Here is a 12626-nt window from a genome sequence, read left to right on the forward strand (position 1 = left end):
TCCACTCCACCCTCTCCTCCCTGACCTATCACCTTCATCTCCTACCCCACTCACCCATTGTACTCTATGCTACTTTCTCCCCACCCCCCCCCTCCTCTAGCTTATCTCTCCACGTTTCAGGCTCACTGCCTTTATTCCTGATGAAGGGCTTTTGCCCGAAACGTCGATTTCAAAGCTCCTTGGATGCTGCCTGAACTGCTGTGCTCTTCCAGCACCACTAATCCAGAATCTGGTTTCGAGCATCTGCAGTCATTGTTTTTACCAACTGTTATACACATCCAGCTTCAGCCAGGTTTTCTGCAAACTGCACAAACTGAAACTTTAAGGCTATTTTTCTCCAAGCTATGGATGCTTAAATGGTGTTGTATACAAAGTGTTGATATAAAAAGGTATCGCGATGTCCTACTTCAAAGAAAATAAACAGGTGCAGCAAGTAATTAAGAAAGCAAATGGTATATGTCTTCAGAAGTAGTGATGTCTTGCTGCAGTAATGCAAGAACTTGGTGAGATCACATCTGGAGTATTGTATGGAATTCTGGTCCCCTTACCTAAGGAAGGATATACTTGCCATAGAAGGCGTGCAGCAGTGATTCACTCAGCTGATACCTAGTGGGCATGAGAATGGCAGGACTGCTCTTTGAAGAGAGATTAGTTTGACTAGGACTCTATTGGCTGAAGTTTAGAAGGCTGAGACAGGATCTCTTTGAAACATGCATAATTCTAATAGGGCTGGGCATAAAAGATGCAGGCGGGGTGTGTTCCCTGGGTGGGAGTCTAGAACTAGGGATCACAAACTCAGGATAAGGATAAACTATCTCGGACTGTGATAAGGAAAATTGATAGTGAACCCATTCTCTACCACAGAAAACTGTGGAGACTGAGTCACTGAATGTATTCAAGGAGATTTATAAGTTATTAGATTTTTAAAGGCATCGAGGGATATAAGAAAAGAGTGGGAATATGGCACTGACATAGATCAACCATAAATCTACTGAATGACAGACCAGGCTCAATGCGTCGAATGGTCCATTCCTGCTCCTGTTTTCTATGTTTCCAGAAGTATTGTTCCCTTAAGACCAAAAACTGAGAATCTTCTTTCTGAAAGCCATTGGTAACCTTGCTCAATGATAAACACTCCCAATGTAAAGAAATCCCATTACTCACCCTGAAGACTTACTCTGATATTGAATTTTTAAAAAATCTACGGCTACAGAAATACTTAAAAGCTAGTCATTAAATTCCTTCAGAGGCCAAGAAATGTATCTGCCACTAGTCAAAACTCAAGAATCCAAATAAATATTAAACTATATAAAAATCACACACCTTACATCACAGTACATACCGCTTGACAACTTCCATCTGCTCCTTGATGGACATGCCACCGATACAAAGGGCACAGCGAAGCTGTGGAAAACCATCTTCTTCCAGCAAGCGGCAATAATAATCGATAATTCCATGGGTCTGTCTCGCTAACTCTCTCTGCATGGGAAGGAAAGTAACACTCGCTTCAGTACATCTGTCAGTGTGTGGTGTTTATGTCAAGATATTTCTATTCACAAAATATTGAGCAATGTCATATCAATCATAACAGCATAAAAGACTGTAAAGCAACACAAGTCAAAATGATCTATATTGATTTTCACACCTCAAGCTATTGAGGATAGGAAGGTGGAGACCATGAGTAATCTTAATGCAATCATTAGTCACCTTAGGGTGGGCTCTGGGTGAGTCAAGATATTTCTATTCACAAAATATTGAGCAATGTCATATCAATCATAACAGCATAAAAGACTGTAAAGCAACACAAGTCAAAATGATCTATATTGATTTTCACATCTCAAGCTATTGAGGATAGGAAGGTGGAGACCATGAGTAATCTTAATGCAATCATTAGTAACCTTAGGGTGGGCTCTGGGTGATTTAATAGGTTTCGACTCTGGTTTGGTTTCAAGTTGAGAATGCATATCTCAGCTTGTAAAGAGTTAAGTTCTGAGTTTTGTGAATGAAGAGGTTCAGCTGAACATGACTCAGATCAGATAAGAACTTACAGTTAACAATGGGGTACTGGAAGCAAGGGTAATGGGTAAACAAGATGGAAAAGCAGTCATTACTTAGAACCATTTAACAATATTGGAAGCATTCGGTATACAAGGGGCCAGCTAACAAGGGGAAAGGTATCCATCGTATGAATTCAATTAACAAGGTTAAGAGCATTCATTGTATAACAGTAAAGGGTTTGGTCTCGGTTAATGATATCCGTTGATTATAATGGTCACCCAATTAATACATATACTGCCTTATCTGGATGCGCCTCCCTGTAAAATGACTTCCTCATTGAGAAAGTGCTGTTCCAGAGAAGACCATGAACTCATTACTCTATGCACATGGTGATCATTCTCTCCCCCTCCATGACCCAAAATAAAGATGAAGGAGGTAAAACTATACAGTGTCTCTGAGTGTTTTGATTCGACTGAGGGGGGGAAATCGGGACAACAGAGCCACACCCAATGGCGTGACAGAAGTCTCTTCTTTCAGTTCGTTGTAAAAGTTAAGTATTGGTTAACTATTCTTAATCTTCCTGATTTCATTTACCATGGCTGATATAGAAAACAAATGCCAGACCAACAAGAGAAAGTACTCACAAAGGTTTAGGCAAATATAAAAGGACTGAAGTAAATCATATTACCCTCAAAATTCTTGGTAGCAAAGAGGATATATATCATCCTATACTGTATATGCTGTCAAAGTATTTGATGGGAAAATGAAGAAAGAGCATTACCATATCTCTCACATGTTCAAGCAATTAATTCTGCCAGTATTTACCAAATGTCTACTGGAATTGCGAGAACAAGGTGACAAAAAAAAAATCAAAAGCAATATAAGGTAATCATTCAGATTACAGGGAGGTAGATAATTCCATAAGGGTCTTCAGGATCCTAAGCAAGAGTACAGCTTATTTATAATTGTGAATTTGATTCACAAATAAGTACACATTATCAGAATTTAGAAATGATGCCAAAAGGGAGATACGGATAACACAAGGAAGAATGCATCATAACACAAGGCACCATTAGAACTATTGCAGACTGGACGGTTAAGTGATAGAGATTTTGATTAAAGTCAAGTGCTGCATGGATGGAGTAATTAGCTACGGTTTCTAAGTAAAATACTGAGTTCAGTAGATGGACAAATCAAGATCAAACAATGCAGGTGAGCAAATCATTAAAATCAATTTTGTAAGTCAGCAATTAAAAATGCAAACATGTAAAGAAATAGGATTTAATTCTAGGTATATGATTCTAAAATCAGTGTATCAATGCTCAACTTGGATAAGACAGGAGTAGGAACTAAGCAGTAGTTTCTTTCATGTGGATTGTGGTTGGAATTTGGAATTTCCTATGATATGTAAAGGTTGAGGTTACCATAGAAGCTTTCAAACCAAAACTAGCACAGTACTCAAAAGAAAAAAATATAAAATTATGCGTAATGTTTGAGATGAGTCCATTTGCGCACAGGAGATCCACGTGGAGTATAAATACTAATGAAGGCCAGTTAGGATGAATAGTCAGTTTCTGTGTTGGCTATTCTGTAACATTGTGTCATCAGCTCTTCTGCTCCCATTTGTCATACTTCTCAGAGAGGAGTTCATCCTAACATCATTTAACATGATTATATGTTCCCAGTGACAAGGTTAAATATACCCCAGTGTGAATTTTGCTTCACTTGATGATCCTCTAAAAATAAATCTGAGTATACGAATTAAAGAGCTATCTAAAGGAGCATTGTGGTACTTACAGATGGGCAGATGATAAGTCCATACGGACCCTCTCTCTTGGAGAATGGTAGCCTTTTCTCCTGCTCCTGGCAAAACATGATCATTGGTAGGGTGAACACCAGTGTCTTGCCAGAGCCAGTGAATGCAATTCCAATCATATCCCTGCCAGCCAAACTGAAATAGACAGGTAGGTGAGAGAACATCCAACACTGCAGAGTCAGGAAACTCCAGCACAATTCTTGCATTCATTATACCAGCCAAGTCACAGAAATAGTCTTGCAATTTGTCCTTCACTAATCACAGACATCGCCCTCTTAGCAATATTGATCATTAAATAGTAACCATGGATGATTACCCAAAACTACTGTACGGTATTTCTAAAAGCTAGTTTCCACTACACAGGATTAAGCGCAAATGCCAAAATATGCAAAAATAACAAATGAGGCTGAGGCTTTCTTAAATGCCTACCATGTATTCCTGAATAGTTGAGAGCTGGATTCATGTGATGTGCAGGGGATATTAATAAGATCATACATTTTTAGAACTATATAAAGTATGAAGAATTATGTATTTTCAAATGATATCGTTTTACTTTCAATTTCCATGTCTCATGACACAAGGGGACAGGCACAGTGCCTTCTGCATCATTATTCACACATACTTCAAAACTGGAGATCGTGGAGCATGCTGAGGATCTGCCTCATTTTCCAGTACCCACCTCAACAGCTCAGGAACATGAACAGATTTAAAAAAAAAACAAGAAAGCTCACTTCATCACTGAGCACATTCCCAGAATAAGGCTTTCCATTGAGGTTTACAGATCCAGAAGCAAGCTGATACATAAGTGCAAATTTCCAATCCAGTTCCTCAACTCAATAAAACAGTGCTGGTACGAGTAAGTTGGCCAGCAATAATATCTAACACAGCGGGCGTACAATTGTAAAATTCCAGTACTCACACAGTTGGAATTCCCTGGATCTGAATGGGTGTTGGATGTAAAATCCCCTTCTTCTTCAAGCCTTTCAAAATTGCTGGAAAGAAAATACTGAGAATTTTACCACAATTGTATAGCTGACACACAGGATTTACACAGCATAAACCCCATATTTCTTGATTCATAGCTAAGTGACAGGAACATCACAAAATCAGTGCAAATCTAATTTCACAAAGTTATTTAATCATTTGATATTTCACAATAACGCAATAGAATTCTTCACTGGAACGGAAAATGAAGCAGTCCAGTCAGAAACTAGAATCCCAAAAACTAATCAAGGAAAACTACAAAGGTATGAGTAATGAGTTGCCTGCAATAAATTGGCATAACAGCAGATAGGCAATGGCTAGTATTTAAGGAACAACTGCATGTCTTATTGCAGCTGTACAGGACCTTGATGAGACCACACTTGGAGTTGCTTTCAATTGCAGTTTTAGTCATCTACATAAGCAAAGATATACTTGCTGTGGAAGAAATGCAATGAAATCTCACCAAACTGGGTTAGCACGTTTGCCAGATAAGGACAGATTGTGTCAACCAGTCCTATATTCACTAACATCTAGAAGAATGAGAGGGCATTTCATTTTAACTAATGAAGTTTTGGCAGGGCGTTACAGAATAGAATTAGGGATGATGTTTCTCCTGGCCAGGGAACCAAAACAGAGAGGTCACAGTCTCAGACTATGAGGTAGGCCATTTTGGATTGAAATGAGGAGAAATTTCTTGCCCAGAGTTTGATGAAGCTCTGAAATTTCAGAAAAGGCTGTGGAAACCAATTCAATAAAAATGTTTAACAAAGAAATGGAGATTTCTGGAGACAACAGGTGTCAAGTTTTATGGGCAGAGAACAGAAGTATAGCGTTGAAATGGAGGATTAGCCACAATCACGATGAATGTTGGAGCAGGCTTGGTGGGCTGAAAGACCAATTCCTGCTCCAATTTTCCAAGTTTAAACTGCGTGAAATGGTATATTTCAGTTGGAAGAACAGGTAGAAGCAATATAAACAAAGGGATAAAATTCTAAAGGGGTTTCAGGAGCAAAAGACTTTGGGAGTACTTGTTTACACATCACTGAAGGTGTTGGGCACATTGAGATTAAAAGAGCAAATGGCATGCCATAAACAAAAGACATTGAGTCCAAAGCAAGTAAGCTTTGTAAAACATTGGTGTGGCATGAAAGCAAGCATTGTGATCAATTCAGAGTATTGTACTTGAGGAAGGATATAAGAACTTTACAGAGTTGTAGAAAAGATCTAACAAGCATGTTCCAGGAATGAGAAAGTTTGGTTATATAGATAGGTTGGGGTTGTATAGAGATTGGGGTTGTATACCTTAGAGAGAACAAGATTAAGGAGATATGCCCAAAATCATGACTGAACGGTAGCTAGGTTAAGAAACTGTTCCCATTGATGGAAGGATTGAGAACCAGAGGATACCAAATTAATAAAAAGGGAAAAAAAACCTTTATACTTGGTGAGAGTTTAGGATTGGGAATGAGCTGTCTCATAACGCTGTGGAGGTGGATTCGACCAGGTTTTCTAAAGGATTGTATAAGTAACTGAAGGGAAAAGAAAATGTGCAGGGCTACAAGAAAAGGGCAGGGTTGGTGTCAAGCCAAATTACCTTGCAGACAGTTTGGATGGGTTTGACTAGCTATGTGGCCAGTTTCAGTGCTTAAACCATTCAAAAAAAAGTTAAATCAAAAATATTTGATAACAATGCAATTTTTGCAGTGCCCAGTCTTTCTGCATACGTTTCAAACATGTTGAAATTTCAGTAAACATCTCAGTTGATCTGTGGCACCAATTTTCCATCACTGATGTTTAAATCAGACACTCATCAATAGAAGCAGGTGGTTGAGAAGTGCTTAGTGTCTGGATCTTAATGAAACTTCATAATAAGTAAAACATTACAAGGCACAAGTCTAACCATAAATGCTTACTCTCACACTGCCTCCCAACATCACAGATCTCCAGCTATAACACATTTTCATCTACTCTGTGCAGTGGCTAGCAAAAATGAGAATTGTAGAAACAATTCCCAACTCAGACAACTTTTTAAAGACAATACATAATAGTATAGCAAAATGGCAGATTCCAGAGGGTTGCAATCTTTAACATTTGGTGGATTTCAATTCCTTCATTTCACACTTGGGTAGAATTGATGTCATTGGGAAGACAGCTGGCATTTGAAGCTAGGTTCCACCCTGAATATGATCCAGCATTGGAGTTTGAAATATCAATCGTTATTATCCAATATTGTGAGCATCCTGACTGATTAATTCACTGCATCAATTTGATTTTTCTATTTTGGATCCTGTATCTCTGCAAGCAGTACAAACCAAAGTGGAACAGATTCTAGAATTAGATGGATGTGGAGTGCACGTGTTGGACTCGGGTGGACAAGGTCAGAAGTCAGACGACACCAGGTTGTGGTCCAACAGGTTTATTTGAAATCACAAGCTTTCGGAGTGTTGTCTCTTCATCAGGTGAAGTGAGAGATAAGCATACAGGCACGGAATTTATTGGCAGAGGGGTCAAAAGATCATAGAAGTGGTGTGAATGGAGTGTCAACAGGCCAGTAATAATACTATTATTCAGCCTGTCAACACTCCACTCACACCATTTCAATGATCTTTTGATGTCTCTGCCAATAAAGTCTGTGTCTGCGTGCTACTGTCGCACATTTCCTGACGAAGGGGCAATGCTCCAAAAGCTTGTGATTTCAAATAAACACATTGGACTATAACCTGCTGTCATCTAATCTAGATTTAGATTGACCAAATACTTTTTTATGCTGAAGTATTCTTTCTAGGAGTCTGTAGTTACTTGAAATTGACTCATGGTCGCCTTATCTCAGAATGCTGAAGTCAAAATGTTGGGCAATCAGGAAGTTGGTGACCACTGCTGAATCAGTCTGAATGTAATGACAGAGCCTGGTCAATTTCATTTCTGCCCTTTCATCTTTGGAAGTAGCAGTCACAATACATACAAATGACTGAAGGGAGTCGAATCCAAAAGCGATCTTCCAACCACTTGCCAGCACAGTGAGCCAGAGAGGCTTTCAGCTTCTAACTGCTTTCTCTCTCTCTCGGGAAGCCTGTAACCTAATATCTCACTAGCTTCCTCTGTATCCTTTCCATCTTAAAGCCTATCACTAACGTAACATGAGGCACATGGCCCTGGTATGTGGACAGAGATGCTGAGACCCAAACTCTGTTAGATCATGGGGCTGAATAGATAGGTTGAAGCACAATTGTTTGCAAACCAATATTCTCAACACTTTTCTGGAACATTAGAGACTGTTAGCTCGAAGACTGCTGCCACTGTCTCACAGAGTACACCTTCTTCCAAGTAGGTTACGATATCTGGTTGGCATGGATGAGTTGGACCGAAGAGTCTGTTTCCATGCTGTACATCTCCATGATTCGAAGACAATTTGGGTCCCATTTAATCACCAACCACCTTTGTTCTAATCAAAACACTCAAGTTTGCAGTAGGCAAACTGTAGAACAGATTCCATAACCCCTACATTATGCCCAAAACATAACTTTTTAAACCTTATGACTATAGATTATTATTTGCATACATCTTATATTAGGTGTACATTTCCTGCCTTACAATAGTGACTACATGGTTTAAAAAAAACTTTGTTGACAAGGTAGCTTGCAGGAATCCTGAGGTGGTAAAACTCTTAGTTGCCAGTCCTTGCTTAGCTCATATTCACTGCTCCATCAGCGACTGAGCTATTTTCCCTCAATGTCTCCTGTTCTCCTAAAGCAAGACTTAGTCCCTGATCTCTACCTCAAGCTCTAACCGTCTTCCTGCCAGGTCCAATCCCTGTGTCCACACCTCAATGTTTCAATTACTCTTACCTGGTGGAAACTTCATTTCCTTGAAATGTTTGACAGGACAAGGCAGGCCCTCCCCCTCCACCAGGATGTGGTATTTCTTCCGCACACGCTCGTTGCGGGCTTCGGGCATATTGCGTATATACCGTGGTGGGTTCCAGCTGCAAAGAAATACCAACATTAATGGTGACAATGCCTGCATTAGGCAATTCAATCATTCAAACTCAAATGCAATTCTGTGCATTTGAAATTGAAACACAGAACTGCACAGCATAGGAATGGGCCCGTTGGCCCTCAATGTTGCACTGAGCATGATGCCAAATTAAAGTAGCCCCTTCTGCCTGCACGTGGTTCGTATCCTTCCATCCCTTGCAATATTTGTGTGCTTATCTCGAAGTCCTTTAACCACCCTGTCATATCTGAATAGAATATCCTTTTTCTGCCTCCACCACCACCCCTGGCAGTGCGCTCTGGACACCTACCACTCTGGAAAAAAACAGCTGTGCAATTCAGAATCCTTTACAAACTACTAAAGACTCGGAGGATAAATTGTTACTGTAAAGAATCATGAAACCAAAATATTCCAACTATAATAACTATTATTAATGTTGGAGTAATATAAAACAAATGCTCCAATCTCTCTCGTACCTTAACAATGTCCCTTTTAGTGTGGTTCAGATTTTCCCCTTAAAGCTGCAATAATAACAAAGAAAAACATCTTAAGGCACTTCACTAAGCATATACTCAATTAAGGAAGGAATTTTGACATTGCCAATTGCTTGGATCAGACCAAACCCCCTCAAAACATTAAGATGAAAGCCTAGGCCCGAACATTTTCTCATTTTAAAGGCAAGTCCAGATGCATTTCGACTGATCAAACCACCAGTTTTGAAGCAAAATACGCTTCATTCATACATTAAGTTAAAAGCCAACAAAGAAAGAAGAAATTGGAATAATAGCTTTATTGGAAAACATAACATAATAATACATTATTGAACTACTTACCAGTAACTGTTCCAATATAGTAACATCCCACAAACACACCATTGGCAAAGGCAAATTCAGGAAAACAGATTGTCTCATGTGTCATTCAAGCAACAAGAGAACCCAAGCTTTTAGCTGTATCACACAAAGCAAAAAACAGCTTCCACATCCAGCATCACCACCCCAGCAGCAACTGAGACTGAAAGCTAAAACTAAAAATCTTGGTTCTGTGGGAGCTTGACCCTACCCATTCTGCAATTCCAACTTGAAAAAAAAGCTCAAGGCCTCACAAGCTGTTTACTTTGCTGGCTTAGGAGCAGACTAATCATCACCTGCCTTAATCTTTCTGCATAAAAACAATCACACAATTCAAAATTACAGTTATGGAGATGTACAGCAGGGAAACAGACCCTTTGGTGCAACTCATTTATGCCAACTAGATATCCTAAATTAACCTAGTCCTAATTGCCAGCACTTCACCCATATCCCTCTTCACCCTTCCTATTCACGTACCCATCCAAATACCTTTTAAATGTTGTAATTGTACCAGCCTCCACCACTTCCTCTTGTAGTTCATTCCAACACGCACTACCCCCTGCGTGAAAAAGTTGTCCCTTTTATATCTTTTTCCTCTCACTCTAAACCTATGCCCTCTAGTTCTGGACTCCGCCACCCCAGGGCAAAAATCTTGTCCATTTACCCTATCCATGCCCCTCATGATTTTATAAACCTCTATAAGGTCAACCCTCAGCCTCTGATGCTGCAGAGAAAACAGTCCCAGCCTATTCAGCCTCTCCCTATAGCTCAAATCCTCCAACTCTGGAACACTTTTGTAAATCTTTTCTGAACCCTTTCAAGTTAAGCAACATCATTCCTATATGGAGATCAGTTTGCACAGAATACTCTAAAAGTGGCCTAATCAATGTCCTGTATAACCGCAACATGACCTCTCAACTCCTACACTCAATGCTCTGACCAATGAAGGCAATCATACCATTATCCTATCTACCTGCACCTCCACTTTCAAGGAACTATAAGCCTGCACTCCAAGGTTTCTTTGGTCAGCAACGCTCCCCAGGACCTTATCATTAAGTGAATAGGCTGCGCCCTGATTTGTCATTCTATAATGCAGCATCTTATATTCATTAAAATTAAACTCTGTCTGCTATTCTCAGCCCATTGGCCCATCTGATCAAGATCCCATTGCATTCTGATGCAACTTTCTTCACTGTCCACTACACCTCCAATTTTGCTGTCATCTGCAAACTTACCAACTATACCTCCTACACAGTTCCATTAAAAACATCATGTCAGTGCAATTGTCCAAAATAAAGTCATGGAGGTCAATAGTCTCCTTTCATCAACTTCATGCAAACATAATCATCTGCAGAAAAAAAACTCTCCTCGCCTTTCTTTGCAGTGATCTTATTCCAGCTAACCTATCCTTTATCCGTTCAAATACTCTCACGGGCCGAGACGGCTGCAGCTCCAAGAACACTCAAAAATACCATGCAGGACAAATTGCCCACTTGATTAATTACCCATCTATCACATTCAACATACCAATCCTTTCACCATTTTCCTTTAAACTGTTAACAATATGGATGTAATCACACAGACTCAATCAGGATTTTAAAGAAGCTGTTCCAAAGTTTGCAAGAGCAGTGACACCATTAAGAAGGAAACATAGGATTGTGATGAAATTTCTTGAGTATTCAAATCTATACAGCCTCATGACTCACTGAGTTTTAAAAAAAGCAACATACTGCAAATGCTGGAAATGTGAGACTAACACAAAATGCTAGTAAAACATTCAAGTTGTATTCTTCTTCTAACTGACTTAATGAATCCAATGTTTCTGTTGGTTTATGAATAGGAAAATGTGTTCCAAATGTAATTCTTGATATTTTCCTTCAATTTGTTTGTTATCTCATCCACCACATTCAACATTCACTCCCATCACTACCAGTGCACAACAGCAGCAGTGCCTGCCATCCTCAAGATGCATTGCCCAACTCAACAAACCTCTTTCAAAAGCAAATTCAAACCCACAACCTCGACAACCTAGAAGGACAGGGCAGCAGATGGATGAGAACTTCACTGCATCTAAGTAGTGGTCCACGTGACATCATCCTAACTTGTAACTATATTGTCTTCCTTCACTATTATGGAGGTCAGAATCCTGAAACGTCCTTCTTAACAGCCCTATGCGTATACATACATCTGCAGCAGTTCAAGAATGATGCTCACCATCATCTTTACCCAGAGCAATTGGGATAGACAATGTATGCTGGCATTGCCAACAACATTCGTCATCCTGAGGGGAAATATAAATGTAACCTCCCATAATATGAGCCATTACTTTGAGTAGTAACCCTTGATGTAGCAATGTGTCAAATGCCTTTTGGAAATCCAATAACACCACACCTACAGGTTCAATTTGTTAGTCACCCTTGCTCACTTGTTGCTCCCCCAATGACCTCTAAAGGATTAGTAGAACACGATTTGTTTTTCACTAAACCGAGGAGGAGGAAACAAGAGAAGGGGAAAGAAAGGGAAGGGACAAGGAGGCAAGCATAAGGTGGGATGTGAGGGAAGGGTAAGGAAACAAGGGGTCTTTGAAGAGGGCAAAGGCAAGGGTGGGATGCAAGGCAGTGATATAGGGGATTAAGGTTAGAGAGGAAAAACAGCCCAGAGCAGACCTTGGCGGCACGGTGGCACAGTGGTTAGCACTGCTGCCTCACAGCGCCAGAGACCTGGGTTCAATTCCTGCCTCAGGCAACTGACTGTGTGGAGTTTACACGTTCTCCCCGTGTCTGCGTGGGTTTCCTCCGGGTGCTCCGGTTTCCTCCCACAGTCCAAAGATGTGCAAGTCAGGTGAATTGGCCATGCTAAATTGCCCGTAGTGTTAGTTAAGGGGTAAATGTAGGGGTATGGGTGGGTTGCGCTTTGGCGGGGCGGTGTGGACTTGTTGGGCCGAAGGGCCTGTTTCCACACTGTAAGTAATCTCATCTAATCTTGGA

At 40.2% G+C, this 12626-nt stretch overlaps 1 protein-coding gene across 1 annotated transcript in view; it reads right to left on the minus strand.

Moving 5' to 3' along the window:
- LOC122562067 (probable ATP-dependent RNA helicase DDX41) overlaps positions 1-12626 on the minus strand; it is a 45623-nt gene that overhangs the window by 21079 nt on the left and 11918 nt on the right. The window contains exons 6-9 of the mRNA XM_043714545.1: positions 8644-8780; positions 4734-4806; positions 3796-3949; positions 1343-1479 (exon numbers count right to left, since the gene is read on the minus strand). Coding sequence (XP_043570480.1) covers positions 1343-1479; positions 3796-3949; positions 4734-4806; positions 8644-8780 — 501 coding nt within the window. The remainder of the gene's footprint in view (positions 1-1342; positions 1480-3795; positions 3950-4733; positions 4807-8643; positions 8781-12626) is intronic.

The sequence above is a fragment of the Chiloscyllium plagiosum genome, chromosome 24 (genome assembly GCF_004010195.1).
Source record: "Chiloscyllium plagiosum isolate BGI_BamShark_2017 chromosome 24, ASM401019v2, whole genome shotgun sequence".
In the NCBI taxonomy this organism is placed as follows: domain Eukaryota; kingdom Metazoa; phylum Chordata; class Chondrichthyes; order Orectolobiformes; family Hemiscylliidae; genus Chiloscyllium; species Chiloscyllium plagiosum.